Raw genomic sequence first — 20,866 nt, 5'->3', positions numbered from 1 at the left:
AGACAGCAACATATACTTAGTTGTCTCTGTGTTTACTTCTAGACCAACCTCTTTACTTGCGGCAATTAAAGTTTGTGTGTTTTTCTTTATGGTGTCTACATTATCACCCAGTAGATTCACATCATCGGCTTAGACAAACAGCTGATATGTCCCGTTTAATTTCAGTCCCACCTGGTTTCCCTGGACCTTCCTAATTGCATATTCTAAGGCAAAGTTGAAAAGGAGTGGCGATAAAGCATCTCCTTGTTTTAGACCATTCTGGATAGGAAGTTTATCAGACAAATATTTACCTACACGGACTTTACTATACGTTTCGTTTAAACACATTTCAGTCAACCTAACTAGTTTCATGGGTATCCCAAACTCTATTAGAATATTGTACAATACTTTCCTCCTAACGGAATCATAGGCTTTCTTGAAGTCTATGAATAGCTGATGTACTGTTTTATCGTACTCCCATTTTTTCTCCAATATCTGACGAATGCAAAAGATCTGATCTGTAGTTTATCTGTTACGTCGAAACCCACACTGATGATCCCCAATAATTTCATCTATAATGGACTTAACCTTGAAAGAATATTGGGCAAAATTTTATATGAAGTTGATAGCAGTGATATCCCCCGATAATTACTACAGTCAGTTTTATCACCCTTCTTGTGAACTGGTACAATAATAGACTCCTTCCACTGCTCAGGCAATTTTTCCTCATGCCAAATAGAAGTAATTAGATTGTGGATCTTAGAACGTAATATTTCGCCTCCTGCTTGAATAAGTTCTGCCGGAATTTGATCACTACCTGGCCAAGTAGTATACCGTTTCCATGAAATACTTCCTATCATAATTACTCACCATCATGCACATTTTCCGTTCACACAGGCATTATGTTTTCTGACGCCTGTATTCAGATCACAAGTGCTGTCCTGTTCAAAAGCCACACGCACTGCAAGCCAGACTTTACGTATGTAACTTGGAGTACACTTAAAAAGTAAGACAATGTCGGTTTTAGGTTGGCCTCACACCGGCATGCTTGAAGACACGTAACAGTCAAGACACGATGTCTGCGACATGACGCAAAGAAAGGAGCACAGTTGAAACAAATGAGATTATGAAAACCGCCGCACACCGGTCTGGGTCATGATGTTGACGAATCAATGAAGCAAGACTGCGTTTGTTTTTTGTTTTTGGTCTCATGTTTTGATGCTTGTCTTGACACAGTTGGTATGCGGCCGCCCGTATTCTTCGACACTAACAACATTACCGCTGAACATGATGGCCTAAAACGAAAGAATGATTTACCATTGTTCTCAACGTCGTCAGTAACAAACAAGCCTCACATTGTGACATTCCAGGATATAAGAAGATGCACGCAACGAGCAGTTCTGTTGGTTACAGACTTCTCTTAGTATTGTCAGGTGAGCCATGGTGAGCGTCATCGTGAGGTTTTCTTCATGATTTTTGTCAATCCTTCCGGGCTATTGCTATGACATTATTTTGACATGAGTCTGCCTGTGTTTACAGTCTTCACGGCATCATTCAACATGACATAATTAGTAAATGACCGACAAAACATAACTCTCGATTTTTATTGCTAACAGATTCAAAACCATGAAAATGGAGCTTTTTTTGTATCTTTGCTACTCGTCACCAAAATTTCAAATCAACCAATGGCGATTCCTTACTTAGTTTGCCTGACTTTATTTATTAATGCCGAAGTGGTACTTCGCATAAACTTCAGTTGGAAGTGACTGGCAAATGTAACTCGCCTGTACCTTAGTTATCTGATGATGATTATGTAACTATGTACAATGGATTTATCGTCATCAAATAATCTGAGCCTTGAATATCGCCAAGTAACGCTGAACTGCAAAGATAACGACACGCGGAATCACTCAAAACTGCTGAATAATGCTGATTAGGCGTGAAAAAGAACATCTTACGTGGAAGCCACACCTCTATGTGTGTCTGTTACCTAGAATCGGCGCCTAAACTGTGGAGCTGATTTTCGTAAAATTCGATATGGGAGACTTTGACTAATATGCCGTAACACTGATGAATTATGATGGGAATTTCGGACCAGCAATGAGATATTGTTTGCACACTGCTTAACCGTTTACATAAGTGGCCTAAGTCAGCTATTTGTTCTTAAAAACAGGAGCGATAATGAAATGGTAAGTAGGAACGGACTGACTGTTCTCGCTGAACATGCGCAGAAGGAACTGTCCGGGTTTTCTCGCTAGATTGGGCGCTGAGTACTAACAGTATTATTTAGCGGCCTCCGTAGTCTTGAGGTAACGTTCCCACCTCCTGACTCGTGGTACGCGGGTTCAAATACCCGGCGGAGGTCGTCGAATTTTTAAGGGCTGAAAAATTCAGGGAACAAGTCCTCCGGGAGGGACTTTAAGCTGTGTGTCCCGTGTCGTAAACTTACGGCACGTAAAAGAACCTCATATCCCCAAAGGGGATCACTGAGCCAAATTCCAGGACGTTTCCCGTCCAACTATAGTCTTTAAGGCCTCTGATAGATGGGGGAAGCATTATAGACACCGCTAAGCAAGTGGCCGAACTCGCTTGCTCGGCGGGACTGATGGTACGCATCATTTATCGGTAGGGTAAAGAGACTGGTAGAATATCATAGAGGGAAGCACAATAGATCAAACTGGTCGCGGTGCATGGGGAAACCCACCCTCTCTAAATAACTAACTAACTAACAGTATTATTCCCCCCCCCCTCCGACTACAAATCGAGGGAAGCAGCTATCGCATCTCCATTTCGACATCTCCGAGAACTATTAATAGGCCGTCACTGACCACAAGCTTGTATCTATGTGTTCGCTTGTATCTACGTGTTCTGATAGCTCCAGAATTGTTTACGATTGATAAGAATTTCTGCATGGTCATAATAGTGACACAATGTCATACGTTTAAACATCATCAAGGTCCTGCCGTAATGATATAAAGAACCACAGCGGTGGTCCGGCTTGCAGACGTGCATCGAGCATTTTGTGAAAGCAGTATGCCTATTGATTTGTATTACGTTCTCGCAAGCCCACCGTGCAGGTCGGTTTTACTACTGGCCAAAGCACTCAAGATTGAACTGAACTTGAAGGTGACAGACTTATCAAAAGGAGAAAACAGAACGCCTGAATTCCTTAAGGTAGAGTATGGAAGTTTATTATTACGTAAGAGATCAGTCTGCTCTTCGTCATATCCAGAGCACAGCATTATTATTATTATGAGCCGGAATAGCGTAGTCTGTAAACCGACTACCTACGGTTTGAACGACCAAGAGGTCGGAGTTTGAGTCCCGGTAGGGTCAAGAATTTTCTCTTCTCCACGTCGTTCAGACCGGCTCTGGCGTCCACCCAACCTCCTATCCAATGGGTACGGGGGGCACTTTCCTCGGGGCGTGAAACTGACCACTCACTTGCAGCTAGTGCCGAGGTGAAGAAAATGTGGATCTATACACCCACTCCCCCATACGCCTTCATGGTGTAGTGCCTAATTAGTTAAGCACAGGAATAACTTTACATTATTATTATTATTATTATTATTATTATTATTATTATTATTATTATTATTATTATTATTATTATTATTAAATGTTCTGTGTTACTAGTATCAGTTTTGTTATGCTCCCATTACGAGCACCAGTAGTACTGCGTACTTAGGTGTTTTCTTTTATTTAAAATTAACATTGTCGCAATCATGTAAATTTCATGTTCTCTGAATGCATAAAGCTATTAGACCTAATTCGCACCCTAACCTTCCGATTTTGTTCCCTGGATTGTTTATAAGTGCCATACTTTACGTTAGTCAGATCCAAGTAAGAATTTGCCGCGGTAGTTTGGAATTCTGTCACGTCTGTCGATACCAACAAGCTTGAGCGCATCCAGCAGACGTTTGCGTCTGTTTATATCGTTTTATCCATCATGTTCCTTATAGTTTCACTGTTTCCTTAGAGAAATGATGTCTCTGTTCTTTACGTAAAAGGAGTCATCGCCTTGATGCACTTTTTTTTCTCTTGTTCGGGTCTATCGTGGCCTTACATCCTGCACTTCCCTCAGGGAAAATGAGTCTTCGTGTTCCTGCTAGCAACTTTCATATGAAATTCATAAAATGTTCAATTTGCAATATTAACATTAAAAATTCTACAGAACCATATAAACAACGAACATATCCTACAGCATAAAGAATAGTTAAATAAAACGAATGCTCACTTTAATTGCTTCTATGCTTAATGTGCCTGTAATTCAGTTTTCAATAAGCCACCTGGTTTCTCGAAAATACATTCGCATACAACTGTACCTTCTAATGCTTAAAACGAAGGAAAAGTGGACAAAGAAAAAAGCGACTTTTACTGTATTCCCTTTAACACTTAAAGGAGATAACGATTCTTAAGTTTATCACCGAATGAGCGGGACGCTCGCCAGAATATTAATTCGCTTAATGAGGGGTGGAGTCCAACTGGGTCCACTCGGCACGGTGGCCACTGATTGGCCTATTGTAGCCTGCCCCGGGTGATTATGATGATGGAGAATTTGGTGGAATGAAGAATGGCAGGAGAAACCGAAGTACTCGGAGAAAACCTGCCCCAGCGCCACTTTGTCCACCACAAATCCCACTTGACCAGGCACCGGGATCGAACCCGGGCCGCCGCGTTGGGAAGCCGGCGACTAACCGCTTGAGTTATGGCGCGGCTCTTGTCAGCATATTAAAGAGCTGAAACTAAAGGTGAGCACATATATTTCATGGAGATGAAATACATTTAAATGCATTCTTCTAAATGAGTGTCGAATGAGCGCATAGAAAATCCAGTAAAACTTCCGATGTGTTGATGCATACTTCGCGACAAGACGTACACGTGATAGTCAACATATGCAATGTATTGTTTCGTGTCCTGTTGCAGCTGAACCCCCAGCACGCCATTCCGACGATTAATGACAATGGATTTAGCCTTGGAGAAAGGTGAGAAACGCAACTCTGTAGTAATGTAGCATATATTCTGGCAAGAGCATCGGGTCAGGCTTTACTTTCTTTACCTCGGGTTTTCCTACCACCGTCACCCTGTGGTGTGTGTCGAGACTACTTGACGTCACAACCATGGATCATCTGACAGAACCTCACCTCTGACCCACCATTTCGTGGCACTCGTCTGATGTTCTACATTGTTATTGGTCGATATCGAAAGAAAACCAGCCAATATATTAAAAGCTTTCGTTGGCCATGAACTTTATATTTTCAAAGATGTTACTGACTTCAGACTTCCAGTCTGGTTCATTAGTAATTGTTAAGTCTGGTCTTGGGGCCATTGAACCGCGTGGATGCAGGCAGTGTTGATGATGATGTGGACAGAACTGGCCCCCGAATAGTCCTGATTTAAACCCATGTGAGTACTTTATTTGGGGATTCCTTAAAGATTTTTTTTTCGAAAAACCCGCAATGTAAATGTAAATGAATTGTAAATTCATGTAAATGTAAATGAATTGAGAGCACTAACCATTCAGGCCTACAATGAGATAACTGAGGATATGTGCTGTCAGGTAATCAACAACACAATTCGTGTTGAAGAAGTTGCCAGACGTAATGGCGGTCATACTGAATACTTGATTCACAGCGGATAAATCTCCATTCAGTTGCCTTTTTTATGTTAGTTTCTAGCATTGTATTTGAAATAAAGATTTTATTAATAGATCAAATATTATACCATTTCGTGTGCCACCTGTATATTCAGTTCGTATGTTGTTTGATGACTGTGTATTGACTACTGAAGTTATAAATGTCATGGATGATAAATCTGTAAATTTCTTAGCTTAAAGAGTATTTGATCCGTTCTAGAAAACCAAGATTAACAGCCGTGGGGATCCGTTGCGCTGACAATGCGACACTCTCTATCCGCTAAAGTTATCACTAACTTCGCTGACAAGCGGCGGTCGCTCGGTTGGTATAGTTCACTTGTGGACTAAAGGCCAAGGAGAAAAAGAGAGTATTTGAAATTAGCATCCTGATGTTTGGCCAAGGCACGTAATAAAACCATNATTTACTTATACTTTTTCTTCAACCCTGAAGATGGGGGCGATACGTTCCTCCGAAACGTCGGTTAACACCACATATACACGGTGCCAAATCCCAGAAGACTGCTTTCTTCAAGATATAAAATTAATGAGAAGGAAAGTTCGAGCCTCCATGTGATACAGATATTTTATAGAGTTCGCTAGGTGTGTTCCAATCTCTAACCTGAGAGTTTTCTATTTCTCAGCCGCGCCATTCTCGCGTATCTTGTGAATCAGTACGGCAAAGATGACTCGCTGTACCCCAAGGATCCTAAAAAACGTGCCACTGTTGATCAGAGACTATACTTCGACATCGGAAAACTGACCGCAGGTTTCCTGGATTACTACGTGAGTATGCTATAGCAGTATGTATCTGTTATGCTCTCTTAATAGTGTGCAACCTCTTGTGTGTTATAAATAAGGTATATAAGGTATGCCGCCTATACAACAATATCCTATATTTAAAAAACGAAGAAGACACTACTGTATCAACATTTGTTTATATTTGTTTTTACAAACGCAACATGTTTCGACCCTTATACCGAGCCATCATCAGGCGTACAATGCTCAAGCTTCAGCTACTGAATTGCAATTAAAATTTTATCTAATTCTTCAAATAAGGATGCTTATTGTGTCTTGAAATTATTTAAATGCATAAATTCGTAAACTGAGTCTTTTTGGTTAAAAATTTAAAATGCTTAGATAATAAATTTTAATTAAAGTTAAAAAGTTAAAATTAGAAACTGAAGATAAAACATGAAAGTTAAAATTATATAAAAATGGAATAGAAATGTTTTCTGTGACCGCTACGTGTTGACCTTATTTTATGAGAAGCGACTATAGCCGTGTGCTTTACTTATCAACTGAACAACCGTGTTCCTTCTGTGTCATTTTCTCCTTAATTTTGTAGAGAGGCTGTCAATGAAGTGTTTACATGCCTGTTGAGTTGTCAGAACTCTGCTTTGCATCCGGTCAGAGTTCTCATCTCGTGACCAACTCCTTCCAGAAGGCGTCCTCATTCCGTCCAGGAAAATGTCCAAATACTGCCACCAATGGATTTATACTTATCGATATTAAAACTTACTTAAAATAAAGTCAACAACATTATTAAAATATATTTCTATCGGTTCCATTCAATGAACTAGAATTACGGCAAAGAAATGAAGAGTCAGGTGCAAGTGGGAGCAAACTGCATTGTCCAACTGTTCTCATAGTTGCACTCAGGAATTAGGCGGAGCAGCTGTATTTGGCCAGAAATCGAATGTCCTGGATGCGCTGTTTCCACGACCGCCAAACTAGTATTAATTCATTTAGATTATGTTTATTGGAGGTTGGAGAAAACTCCATAACGAGGAGCTTCTTAACTTGAACGCTTCTCCAAGTATAATTACAATGATCAAGTCAAGGAGGATGAGATGGGCAGGGCATGTAGCACGAATGGGGAGAGGAGAAATACATATACTGATAGGAAAGCCGGAAGGAAGGAGACCACTGGGGAGAACAAATCGTAGGTGAGTGAACAATATTAAAATGGGTCTCTGAAAGCTAGGATGGGATAGTATGGATTGAATTGATCTGGCTCAGGATAGGGACGGCTGGAGGTCTCTTGTGAACACGGTAATGAACCTTCGGGTTCCGTAAAATGCTGGGAAGTTCTTGAGTGGCTGCACAATTGGCAGCTTCTCAACAAGGGCTCAGCTCCGTGAGTGAGTGAGAGCATGTTTATTGTCATAATAGTTTTACGCATTGTTTTTCAGCAAAACGGCGTGAATACTATGTATGAATAAGAAAGAAAGAACCAAGGTCCTCCTTAGAATGTGTTATAACATGTTCGTTCCGAATGTTCACAGCTGTACCCCATCATGTTTACTGGATCTGTCGGCGAAAAAGTACACTTGGATAAACTAGAAGATGCATTCAGTATCTTGGACAAGTTTCTAGAAGGGCAGACCTGGGTTGCTGGAGACAGTATTACCATTGCCGACTACTCCATCGTTAGTACAGTGTCAAGCATTGAGGTAAGTTCAGTACAGAGTATTTTAGTTCTTTAGACAGGCTACACGTATGTAATGCTAATTGAGAGTTCGTGTATGTCCTCCCACATATCTCATGCCCCAGATTAGGTACCTGTTTCGATTAAATAACGAACTGCTTGACATCTGGGCTAAACTTTTTTAAAATAATTTTCTCCCATAATTATGTACTACAGTTCTTGATTTACAATTGTCCAAATATTTAATAAAATTAAATATAATAGTTCTAAATGTGTTCCGGTATATACAGAGTTAGTATAAAAGAATAGACACATTCAACGTCTTGTAGCAACCAAAGTATCATTGATATAGCCAAAACACTTACATGGAATTTAGTGTATATCTTGAAGTTTGTATGACTAAGCTACAAATGCTCTATGTGTGAGACTTTTGTCACACGGCAGATATCAGTACGATAACCCAGTTCGTTCTGAACACCGCTCAACAGACCAGAGCATGGCACTGACAAGTTGACCACCAAGAATTCCGATCTAACTGCCACTGATTTTTTCTTGTTGGGATATATCAAAGACAGAGTTTTTGTTCCTCTATTTCCTGTAAGTGTAAACGCTCTAAAACAACGCACCACAACTGTTACGTGTGTTGACGAGGACATGTTCCGGTGAGTCTGAATGAATTGGATTCTCGTATTGATATCTGCCGTGTGACAAAAGGCCCACACATAGAACTTTTCTAACTTAGTGACACAAACTTAAAGACATATATTAAAAAAAAACATGTAAGTATTTTGACTATATCAACAATACTTCGGTTTCTATAAAACGTTGAAAGTGTCTGTTTCTTTTATACTAACCCTGTATTTAGCCAGATAAGGCATCTGCTGCTATGCACTGCCTCTACAGTTTGGAAGCTCTCTGTCAAAACTGAAATAAATAAATAATTTATGATCGATAAGAACGTATTTTGAAACTTGCTGTTTAAATTAGATCTCGCCCTAATTCCGGAGGCTTAAGTGATCATTTTGCTATCTGTGTATCTTGTATCCCCCCAGATATTTTAGTTTTCTACGATGTCATTTTCGTATTAAAAAGAAGTTGGCGATTACTTATTTCCAGAGCTTCTCGTTGTTAAAAAAGTAATGCGTCATGAATGTTGCTAACAGACTGCTTTAAATGTAAAATAATTTTGCCTCAGTCATGCAGATATTTCTTATTAAATACACACGCGTTTATTAAGTTTAACTATTCAAACATGTTGTTTATCTGCAGCAGACATGACTCCAGTAGTCACACACAAACATCTCATTCTCTAAATCAACTTCATGTCCCGCGGATAAGTTGAGCATTACTACTGACAACACTGTTAACCGTACTTATGTTGTTGAATGTGCTTCAGAAAGCACAACCTGTACGAAGCCCTCTGAAGATTTTGAAGTAGGAAATTGTATGTAAAATCTGTCATCCAGTGGCTTTAAAAATAGGCACGTGTCTGCCAAACCACATGACAATACATCAAAGAAGACCCCAAAATTAACACTCCTCGAAGTGAGAGCCTCAAATCTCTGCACTAAGTACATGGAAATAAAACTTTCTCCGCACACCTGCTTAAATTTCATATAAAATGCTTTATTCTCTACTGATAAAATTATTAATTGCCGGATTTCTTCAGAAGTATTATGAGCAATACTTTTATATTATTTATTTAAACTCACTCATTCACAATTGTTATTATTGTTACAACTTATCGTAAGTTAATCTCTCTCTCTTTTTTTTATGATCCAGCTGCTTTCAAATGGCCCATTAATCTGAAATTTGCATGAGCGTGTTTAGACCTACCAATAACTGAAAATGGAGAGGAACTACCCGCATCGACAAACAGTAACAAGCCTACTAAATGACAGTAGCAATAAAAACACGAGTTATCAAAAGTAGCAGGTATTCAGGCAGTAGTGAACTGCAGCAGTTGTATAAGTACCACTGGGAAGACCGAGACGTAGATGGGTGAGCAATATAGAATTGGATCTTAGAGAGATAGGATCGGATGGTACGGATTGAATTGATCGACTCAGAATAGGGGCCAGTGGAGGGCTCTTATGAACACGGTAATTAACCTACGGGTTCCATAAAACGCTGGGAAGTTATTGAGTAGCTGGAAAATTTGCAGCTTTCCCGAATCCATGAGTGACTCTGAGTGAGCACTTGTATAGGTATGAGTAATAACATAGTGGGGTAGAACCAAATAGGCTGATTGTCAGTAAGGCATAATGAACGAATACTGTGGCCTGTAGTCCGCAGGCGAACTATACCGACAGGGCGACCGCCGCTTGTCGGCGAAGTTACTGCAAACTCTTTGTTGATAGAGGGTGTCACGTGGTCAGCGCAACGGATCCCCACGGCCGTTAATATCGGTCTTGTAGACCGGAGCCGCTACTTTTCCATTCAAGTAGTTCCTCAATTATCCTCACGAGGCTGAATGGATCCCGTTCCAGACCCACTACATCTCAGAAACAGTAAGGCATAATAGTGATGTTAATACAGAATGACATTTTATTTTCAGGCCCTTGGATTTGACGTCAACAAATATCCTAACGTGGCCAAATGGTACTCAAGAGCTCAGAAAACAATGATCGGCTATAAGGAAATAAATGAAGAAGGTGCTCGGCAACTCGGAGAGAGCTTTAAGAAATTACGGAAATGAAATATCCTCACTGGAGATGTGCTGAGTTTCTGTGAAAATAACAAGTAAAATAAATTCACTGCTATATATTAAAATTGGATTCTGCACAACAGAGCAAAATCGAAATAGTTATGACATGTATTGTGCTTTTAATTTTGTAGCAATCAATTTATTTACTCTTACTATGACTCGAATACGTAACATGATGATGGTAAAAATCAGTATTTAAATTCCAATTTTCTAATGTTAATCGATAAATAATGGTAATAAAATAGAACAGGTTGCCAAGAAGTAACATCCTAACTTTTTATTCATTAGATGCTCCTTTCCAATCTCGGCAAGCACACGGTCTTTTCTGATTTACATTCCTGGTGATTTCCCTCAGTACATTCAGACAAATGCTGTAACAGTGCCTCAATTAGCCAACGACAACTTCCTTCCAAATCCATTCTAATTCATAAGTCGTCCGACGCTATATATTACCGATAATGACTATGTAATAATAATAAATATGTGGGAAAAGTAAGGTTATGACAAGGTACTGAAAGTGTCTGGAACTTCTTTTTAATGTCGTTCTTATTGTTAATGAGAAATATTGTCACACATGACATTAGTGAATTGTAGGTGTTTTAATTTTGTGTTAGATAGAATTCTGTTCAACAGAAGTTAATATTTATGCATTTATGAATATTTTCTCACTTTAACAAACAACTTGCACAGACAGGTGTTATGATTTTTTCCCCCAAAATTTCTTAGCTCCTCCGGACAACCAAGTCCATCAGAATTTCCTTCACTGAACTAAAAACCAGCACATGGTAAACATTTTACATTGAAGTTTTCCCAACCTCATCTATATCTTTTTGTTTGATAATATTTTTGACACACGTAGTACACATTAGTAAGGGTAAGTTCATGCTGATTTATTTCCAAGGAGTTCTATAATTTTTAAGTACCTAACAGTTTATACTTTCTCCATGTTTCGGAAACAATTCAGGTACAAGTGATTCATCTATTTCAATGGAGAAATACTAAATTTTGGCCAACGGATTCGCCCTGTGTTTGGAGAGGAAAAGATCTGTAAAAACAAAAACAGACGAAGCCAGTTATTAACGAATTCAGTTTTTATTTTATGACAAATCTCCCACTCAAGTACCTGGTTTCCATTGTATCCTTTTTGCTTCGCGGTTGAGTTCTCGGATGACCTGAAGAATGTATTTTCCGTAACCCTGATTCTCACATGTGGTTGAGAATAACAGGAGTCAATTGACTGGCCAATTAATATTATTGTAATTAGACCACTAGTATGTTTAAGAGACAGAGATGCAATCTAATCTCTATATTATTGTTCAGATGGGAAAATGTTCTCTCGACTTCGGTGAACTGATGGCTACTCGTTTCATTGTTGTTTGTGCTGTTTTTATGGTTTGGGGAATCTTCTGCTATAACATAATGCATTTTCAACATAATTGCAGAAATAATTGATATCAACATTAAACTTCGTAAATTTGCACAAAGCTTTTTATTCGGGCTATCCTTAGGATATCGTAACTAGCCAGGTATAAACACAGGATACATGTGAGACTGCCCCCCTTAAAAGTGTTGTGAATGGAATTTTGAGATTCTTCAAGTTGGATTCCAATTCACAGAAGCACTTAGTTGTACCCTAAATACAGAGTAGTTCACCCAACAATGTCAAAACAAACCGTTCACTGGCGTATTCTGGGTGTAGAATGTGGAGGTAAAGGAGTAGTTGTCCGCATTACCGGCTGAGCTACCTCCATTGTCACCGCTGTTATCAGACAGATGGCAGAACAGTTCCCTTTATGCTACGTCACTAGGTAATAACATTCAGTTGCGTATTTGTATGCACAAGTCACTCATATCAGCTGTGTGTCTTAAAACTTCACGTGAAGGCAATTATAAACTCTTCCACTTCCCAGTTATTTATTTGCTACACATAGCAGGCTCCTCCTCACAGGTGACACTGTCATCCATTGCCTTTGTACCTTGATACTGCAATGTAGCAATTGCCTTACTAATGAACAACGTACCTAGACAGATAATTTATTCCACAAGCTACATTAATAGGGCACCTTTATGCTAATATAGTAAATAGGTAATAGTATAGTATAGTATAGTATAGTATAGTATAGTATAGTATAGTAAATAGGACTCTTAATGAGTCCTTCTGGAGAGGCTAACTTTAAATAGATTTATATCGAAAGAAAAGACTAAGTTTGATATTTTCTGCGGAGTTTGAAGTAATATTGGCCGCGCCGTAGCTCAAGCAGTTAGTCGCTGGCTTCCCACGGCGGCGGCCCGGGTTCGAATCCGGGTCTGGTCAAGTGGGATTTGTGGTGGACAAAGTGGCGCTGGGGCAGGTTTTCTCCGAGTACTTCGGTTTCCCCTGCCAGTCTTCATTCCACCAAATTATCCATCATCATAATCACCTGGGGCAGGTACAATCGGCCAATCAGTGGCCTACGTGCCGAGTGGACCCAGATGGACTCCACCCCCTAATATGCGAAATTAAAATAAAAAGTTTGAAGTAATATTTAATGCTTTCTTCTTTATTTCTTAATTCACTAAACTCCAATGAAGACACAGCATAATTACATGTATCATTTTTTTTATTCGTGCTTGAAATTCAAGAGATGATTTTGCATGGAAGTTCAATTAAGAATTGAATTGGAAAATTATTTTGTATATCCTCGACATGTGTGAGAGTAGAAAGAATGACAGATGTTTTAAACAGATTAACATCGCGCACTTTCAAAATTCGCGTTCGTGTGTGAGCTGAATTTCAGCTTGATTTTTTTAATCAAAAAAATTAAACTTGGCATATGAGATAACTTTACTGTCTCTGTGTGTATGTCTGTGCACTCCTCCCTAACAAATGTTGACCTCATGAACCGAAATTTATGAAACTGTCACATGTGCCTGTCATGTTGAGTCCGTCCCAACTGTGTACTTCGGAAATCGCTATCATCGGCAACACCAACACCGCACCCTCTCTCACTGTGGAGGGAATAACCTTAGTATTGCTGAATGCCAGATCCAGTTGTAATGGAACCTGGTATGTGTATCATGCCACCCGATTCAACCTCAAAGCCGTAATTCGTAAACACATCCCATCAGTAATAACAGCACTGAAGAATCTGAAACTGTTCATGTAATGGCCTTAATAAGGCCGCACCATAGCTCAAGCGGTTAGTCGCTAGCTTCCCACAGCGGCGGCCCGCGTTCGATCCCCGGTCTGGTCAAGTGGAATTTGTGGTGGACAAAGTGGCGCTGGGGCGGGTTTTCTCCGAGTACTTCGGTTTCCCCTGCCAATCTTCATCCCACCAATTGCTCCACAATCACCCTCACCTATCATCTGGGGCTGGTACAATAGGCCAGAATTGGCCGCAGTACAAAGGACTTAGTCCCACCCCAATAGCAATAAAAGAAAAGTAAAAGGCTGGTGAAAGAACCCTGAACAATGAGGAGTTTCACAATTTATATCCTTCTCCATGCTTTGAATAACCAAACAAAGAGGTTTAGATGGACGGCGCACACAGTAGTTGCGGGAGAGATTAGAAATTCATACAGAAATTTAGTCTCAGAATCTGAAGATAATGACGACTTGGGAGAGGCAGACATACGAAGTAGCAAGTATGAAAATTGTAGTGGATCAGGACTGGATTCACCTGAATGGTGCCCAGTGGCGCGATCTTTTGAGAACAGTAAAGAACCTTCGAATTACAGGAATTCCTTTTCAAGCTGCGTGTCCATTACCTGCACAAGGAACTCTTCCTCATGGAAGTAGTTAATTAGTCAGAGAGTCAGTCAGTAATTCAATCGATGAGATCATAATATTTACTTTTCAAGAGTACTGTAGATGAACATAGGCGGAAACGCAGGCTAGAATGAAATGTTTACATATCGGTTATCATATTAATAAAAAACGCAAATATCAAGCATAAAACGCTATAGAAGACGAATATGTATTTTAGGAACACAAAGGCGGAGCAGTAAAAAGAATGTGTTGGAGAGGAGTAAAGAGTCAATGAATAAATCTCAGAAATTAATATGGAAGAATAAATTAATTTGAGAAGGATGTCAACCCAAGATGCAGTTGAAAAAAGACGAGCGTACATATCCAGTTGCGGGTTCCCACAGTTTTCTGGACAAATAGCAAAATAATTTGGGTCACCTACAATGTTAGAAACACGGAAATTGGCATAACTGTCACTGTGTAACATTTGCATTAAAATTAAAACATACGTATTATGAAGAACCAAGTGCGGATTCAGTCCCTGTGAAATAACCACCGGCAGAGGGGCGATGCATTCAAATTACTAAACGTAGACCACAATTTCTATATGGAATACCAGAGAACTGTTACAGTACTAGAAACACAAGATTTTTATTTATTGCTGGTGGGTGGGACTAAGTGCCTTGTACTGCGGCCACTTCTATCCTATTGTACCAGCCCCAGATGATAGATGAGGGTGATTATGGAGCAATTTGTGGAATGAAAATTGGCAGGGGAAACCGAATTACTCGGAGAAAACCTGCGCCAGCGCCACTTTGTCCACCACAACTTCCACTTGACCAGACCCGGGATCGAACCCGGGCCGCCGCGGTGGGAAGCCAGCGACTAACCGCTTGAGCTATGGCGCAGCCAGAAACACAAGTGAGTACTTCGAAATAAGTACCATGAAGCTCCCTCCCTAATGGAATATGGAAAGTGGGTTTACGGGAGCTCTAAATTAGGCTGGTATTGTTTGGAGAGAAAAAAAAATGTTTCGGTTATAGGCAATTCTTTTATTATTTATCTCTGTAAAAAAAATGTCACAAAATGGTGCTTATATAATAAGTTACACACTTACACTTATATATTTGGTTTACAAACATAATTGCTCAATAAAAATAGAACAGAGGAAATAAATTAAATCACGAAGCGTACAGTGCTACATCGGACTAGCTAATACATCAGATTGCACGGTGATTCTCAAACACAGCACTGTTGTAGTGTCCCTTTTCGCTCAAAACGAGCAACATATATGTCCTTTTGAAAATAAACATCTCACTAATTATGAAGAGTTCTGTATTCGGGGATATAATGCCAATAAACCAAGCAAGAAACCAGCATGAAAAATGGCTAATTATTCGAAGCTGGAAATGGAGGCGACTACACTGCGTCACTGTATCCCAGAATATGTCACCCTTCATAACCACAGCTGTGAGAATCTGAAATAGTACACAGTTGACTGATTACTCGGTAGGTCTGAGCCTAATGCATTACAAATGCAAGCTCAGCAGCGTAGCAATGGGAACAGAGTATTCCTGTTACCGTTGAAAATGCCATTTTTAAGTGCTTTATGGAATTTCATCAGAATATAAGATTTTTAGGAACTCTAGCTCAGTCGCTATAGCGATAAGGTTACGCGTTGAACGACCGAGGAGTTGGGGTTCAGTTCCTGGCAAGTAAGAGAGATTTGTTCTTCTCCGTAATGTCAAGACCAGCTCGATGGCCCACCAAGTTTCGTACACAATGTGTATCGGGAGTTTTCCCTTGGAGGGTAAAGTGGCAGGTGCATGAAGCTGACCACGACCTTCCAACTAGTACCGAGGTTAAGAATGGTGAAGCTATACTCCACTCCCTGCTCATCTTCATGATGTGATGCTTAGTTAATTAAACTCAGGGTTAACTTTGTCTTCACATAAAAAGTAGTAATAAAATGCCGAAACAGTAAGGAACGATGATACTAATTACAATTTATTCTTCAATTTTAGTGCAGGTCTCGTCAACTTCTGTTCAACGAAAATGTAATGTTTTTAATGTGGACAACAGAAAATGGCATTTAATCCTCTGTGCTGGATAATTGTCGTGGATGAGCTCTAAAAATATTCAATTTTAAATTATAGCGAAAACGAAAGAGAGAGAGATTCACATTCGCAGTTACATGGACCCCTCCTTTTTCTATTGAATTGGAACAATTATAAGAGCCATAGTTACTCCTATGTCCCCAATTTAGCATTAATAAAAGTCAGTACTGAGATCTGTACCCTACAACATTTTCACTTCTGACGGAATCACCCTGTATATTCGATCAACCGACAAGGTTATAATTCGCTGCCAGTCACTGTCACTCACTTTGCAGTATTGTGAGTTTGTGACTAGAGCAAGTTCGCCACGAAGCGTTCCCGCCCCCTGCCAAACATTATCACAAAGTTTAGAATCCTGTGGCTTTTTGACTAGATAAATTTCGCCGTCAAACATTCCCGCCAATTTTAGTGTCCTGCCATTTTGTCGCTAGATAAATTTCGCCTCCAAGTAATCCTACCCGTGTAGATTTCTATGAGTTTCTAACTATATAAAGTCAATTCGGATTTCAGCAAATCTCTATCAATCATCATTTTATATACTTCTGTGACCATTCACTTTTCGGATGTCTAAACATGATACTAAAGAAATACACTCTTGTTTATAATCGAAAATAAGGTCTGAGAGTAACCAGGGTAACTGTCAACAGGTTTGAGAAGCACCGTTCGCACTTTGGCTGAAGTACAGTAATACTGTTAGAGACACAGCGGGTCAGACACAAAACAATTCAATGGTATCCAAACTGATATGTACACGGCCACTAGCCTTCTTTATGTGGATCTTTGGAAATATCTTCAGTGTGCAGATGTCTACAAGAACTGAGAAGAACGAGCAGTTTACATTTGTCTCCAGAAAACTGGACAGTGCTGGTCTACGTTGCTTCCTGCAACAAAAGATGATGGAACATGTATAAAGAGTTTCTGAAGTGCACACGATAATTACGCGTTGAATAGATGGCTCGAAAGAAACATTCTTTCTTAACTGCGGTGCTCCAGAACAGTTGTTCTGATTTCAGTTCTAAACTTGTGCATTATATGATTGCAAAGTTACTCTGTCTCAGTGCTATGAACATTCAGTGGTTTCACAAAAGTAAACTGAATGACATCCTATTTCCATGTAAATCAAGATAATAACCTTTTGAGATGTGACGCCATGAAGTTTTGTTTATGAGCAACAACGTTCCGGAGGAATCCCCTGTCTCCAACTTAAATTGCTCTGTCTTCTACCCTGAAGATGGAGGCAACTTTTCCTTCAAAGTGTCATCACATGTCTAGCAAAATGTACATGTACGCATTCATTCCCTTCCCCTGCTGAGATATCGATGCTGCATGAGGCAGAGTTGGAACATTACCAAGGCATTCCCAGTGGTCCCAAGTGGTTAGAATATTAAGTCAGCATTCAAAATGTCTCGGGTTCGATTCCAACACTTGTCGTCGGTATTAAAGTTGAGAATGTGATTACAAATCTGTCAGTAACATGACAACCAGTCACCTGGAGACAGAAACTGGGCCATCTCCCAAAATTATATGCAGGAGGGGTACCCCAGACAGTGGACACAGTTATTAATCGACCATTAAAACTAACCTTAAAAATAAGTATTATGCAGTAACACCCTTTGGTGATAGGCAAAATGGTTTCGTGGTCAGAACGCATTAAGTATATAAGGCCGGTCATTCACAAGACACCAGTCTTGTGTTGTCAAGTGTAAATTGCGGACTTCAACAAAAATGTGAATTGATGTGGTACAGAATTTTATTATAACGGTGAAGTGCATTCACTTCATTTATCTTACATTTTTAATGACCGCATTTTAGTTTACGAAACAAATTTATTCTGAAGAAGGCAGTTTTCTGGGATGTGACGCCTGAAGTTGGAGGCGATACGTTCCTCCAAAACGTCAGTTAACACAATATGTACACGGCGACACATCCCAGAAGACGGGTTTCTTCATAGTCACCGCCGTGAAAACCTCAAATCTTACAAAAATTATTCTGTTTGATAGCCAGGACCGTCGCCCACCGAATTCTTAGGCTCGTCATCTCTGAGATGATAATAGCCAAAGGATATGAAGGTGCTACGGAACACACACTCATCCCGACAAATGCAGAGCAGAGGCATATATCCCAGAAAGTCAAAATGACATTCCGATGACTAGCGGTTAGGTTTCCGAAGCCCAAACACAGAAACCTAACGAGATGTAAGACAAATGACTTCAATTTATGACTTACTTCAAAATTTGAGGAGGAGGTACGGACAACCACCTTCGTTCCGTATTCTTATAAACTTGAAACTTACCTCACACTTCACTGTAATCCACAGACTGACAGACCGACGTCTTAACATCAGTTCCTCGGTCAGTAAAATATATGCCTCGTCGAACATCGGACTGCACCATGGATAAGACATATTTACCCTGAAGAAGGAATATACTCATTCAGCTCTCTGTATTCAAAACAAATTGTAACAAATTTCTTTTGCCTTGTAAAGGAAATAAAAGCATTCATGCTTTTTATTTTTTTTGTGACTTTAAGCAATTCTTTAACTGGCAACTCCTGATTTGTTAAACCTGGCATGACAATATTTTTCACAAAGGATGCTCGTAATTAATTTCGTTGGCTGACAAAAAAGGCTCAACATATTTATAAAGTATCGCCAATTCCAAATTCAACTTTAGAAAATTCAGTGTATTCTTTTATGTACTGAAATCACGATAAAATTGGACCTAGCACAGTTCATGGTGATAACTGATTTCAATAATGACAACCGCTTGGTCGAGGCGAAAATTCATACTGCGCTCTTCGTAAATTTGGTTCGAATGGGAAATATGAAAAATACAGCGCTGCTGTGCAGGCGAAACATGAACCATGTTATTGCTCCTCAGAATGTAACTTTCAATGCCGTATTATAGTAATTTTGTAGTTAGTATTGAGCAGTTTCCGTAAATTTGAAAGTAATCAGTGCTTCACGCAGGCAATTTCTCGAGCTCCAAACTTAAGTAATAAATGAAGGAAAGAATTTCCTTATATTTTAAATCATAACTGGTTCCAAGAGCATTTCTTTGTATTCAGGTGTGTCAACAAAATCAGAAATATAGAGTGGCCCTAAAATATTCTCTCACATTAACTGTAATGTTCAAATTCAAACCTGCCGGTCAATTTGTAGAACGATAGCACAACGTTGTTTGCTGTACTTTGAACAATTTTTGTAAATTCAGTACATAATATAAAAATTTCTAACGCATTTTAGAGTACATTTTAACGACTGGTTAAATTGCTTTAGGGAATTCTGTATATCTCAGATAAACTTACCTTTCCAAATTCTGTCGCTTGTTCCGTCTTGATCTCTTCGAGTCCGCCACGCATTTAAAGTATCTTCTCTAATCAATAAATGTATTAATAAACATAAACCGTGATTTACGAAGAAACAGTCTCTATTTTCCATATCCTGACGTAGTTCTACTATGATCGGTTTGCTTATTACAAGACGACGAGCAATTTCCGTATTTGGTGTTGTTATTGTTGTTCTTGTTCTTGCGGTTTGCCTCCGGACACAGAAATTTATCAACCATCTGACGTATAGTTGAGTGTTTTCTCTCCAAAGGGTTCGGGTACATTGTCACTTGTTAGCAAACACGCGCTGATCAGTACTGCTGCAAACTATTCTTGTACACGGCTTTTATAGTCCCCAGACAATGTTTTTAAACGTTGCCTCAAGTCGTCTTGATGACAGCGATAGTAACAAGAAGCGGTGTGTGAAGCGTAACTGACGTCACTGGCCGTGTTCTCCAATAGGCTGGGCCAACGTCACGTGGCGCGAGTGACGGGAAAATCTCGTTTACAAGTACGCACAACGTACAATTCGATTAACGTAATCACTGGAAAGCTGAAATAGATCGGGTTTGGCCCAGAACTTCATGTGACCGCCAAGCTGGTTATATTTCAGTAAATGTCACACAACAGTTGTACCTACGTACCACATAAATTTACGTACAATAATTAATCTGTTATAAAATCGAAAAGAAAATATTCACTGACAAGAGTTCTTCAAAATGAAATACATTGTGGTGTAGTGGTCAGAGTTCCTGGCTACAAATCCAGGGGTCCCTGTTTCGATTCCAGGCGCTATCAGATTTTGTGAGAAGTAGTGGGTCTGGAACGGGGTCCACTCAGCCTCGTGAGAATAATTGAGCAGCTACTTGAAGGAAAAAGTAGCGGCTCCGGTCTAGAAGACACAAATTAACAGGTAGGGATTCCTTGCGCTGACCACGCAACACCC

General features: G+C 39.7%; 1 protein-coding gene and 1 long non-coding RNA gene across 2 annotated transcripts in view; one reads left to right on the top strand and one right to left on the bottom strand.

The window, feature by feature from the left end:
* Nucleotides 1–11,014, top strand: part of LOC111870200 — a 23,271-nt gene extending 12,257 nt beyond the window's left edge. The window contains exons 7-11 of the mRNA XM_033753711.1: nucleotides 2,958–3,153; nucleotides 4,906–4,964; nucleotides 6,256–6,397; nucleotides 7,900–8,067; nucleotides 10,600–11,014. Of these exons, the coding sequence (XP_033609602.1) occupies nucleotides 2,958–3,153; nucleotides 4,906–4,964; nucleotides 6,256–6,397; nucleotides 7,900–8,067; nucleotides 10,600–10,740 (706 nt within the window). The 3' untranslated portion in view covers nucleotides 10,741–11,014. The remainder of the gene's footprint in view (nucleotides 1–2,957; nucleotides 3,154–4,905; nucleotides 4,965–6,255; nucleotides 6,398–7,899; nucleotides 8,068–10,599) is intronic.
* Nucleotides 11,015–15,500: 4,486 nt separating this feature from the next.
* On the bottom strand, nucleotides 15,501–20,272 carry LOC111870199. Its single transcript, XR_002843808.2, has 3 exons — nucleotides 19,900–20,272; nucleotides 18,887–19,004; nucleotides 15,501–17,474 (listed from the first exon to the last, which is right to left on the bottom strand). It is a non-coding gene; the product is annotated as an uncharacterized LOC111870199 (long non-coding RNA).
* Between the last annotated feature and the right edge of the window lie 594 nt (nucleotides 20,273–20,866).

The sequence above is a fragment of the Cryptotermes secundus genome, unplaced genomic scaffold, assembly GCF_002891405.2.
Source record: "Cryptotermes secundus unplaced genomic scaffold, Csec_1.0 scaffold779, whole genome shotgun sequence".
Taxonomy (NCBI): domain Eukaryota; kingdom Metazoa; phylum Arthropoda; class Insecta; order Blattodea; family Kalotermitidae; genus Cryptotermes; species Cryptotermes secundus.
Note: the sequence above shows the minus strand (reverse complement) of the source record. Positions and strands in the feature narration are given on the sequence as shown.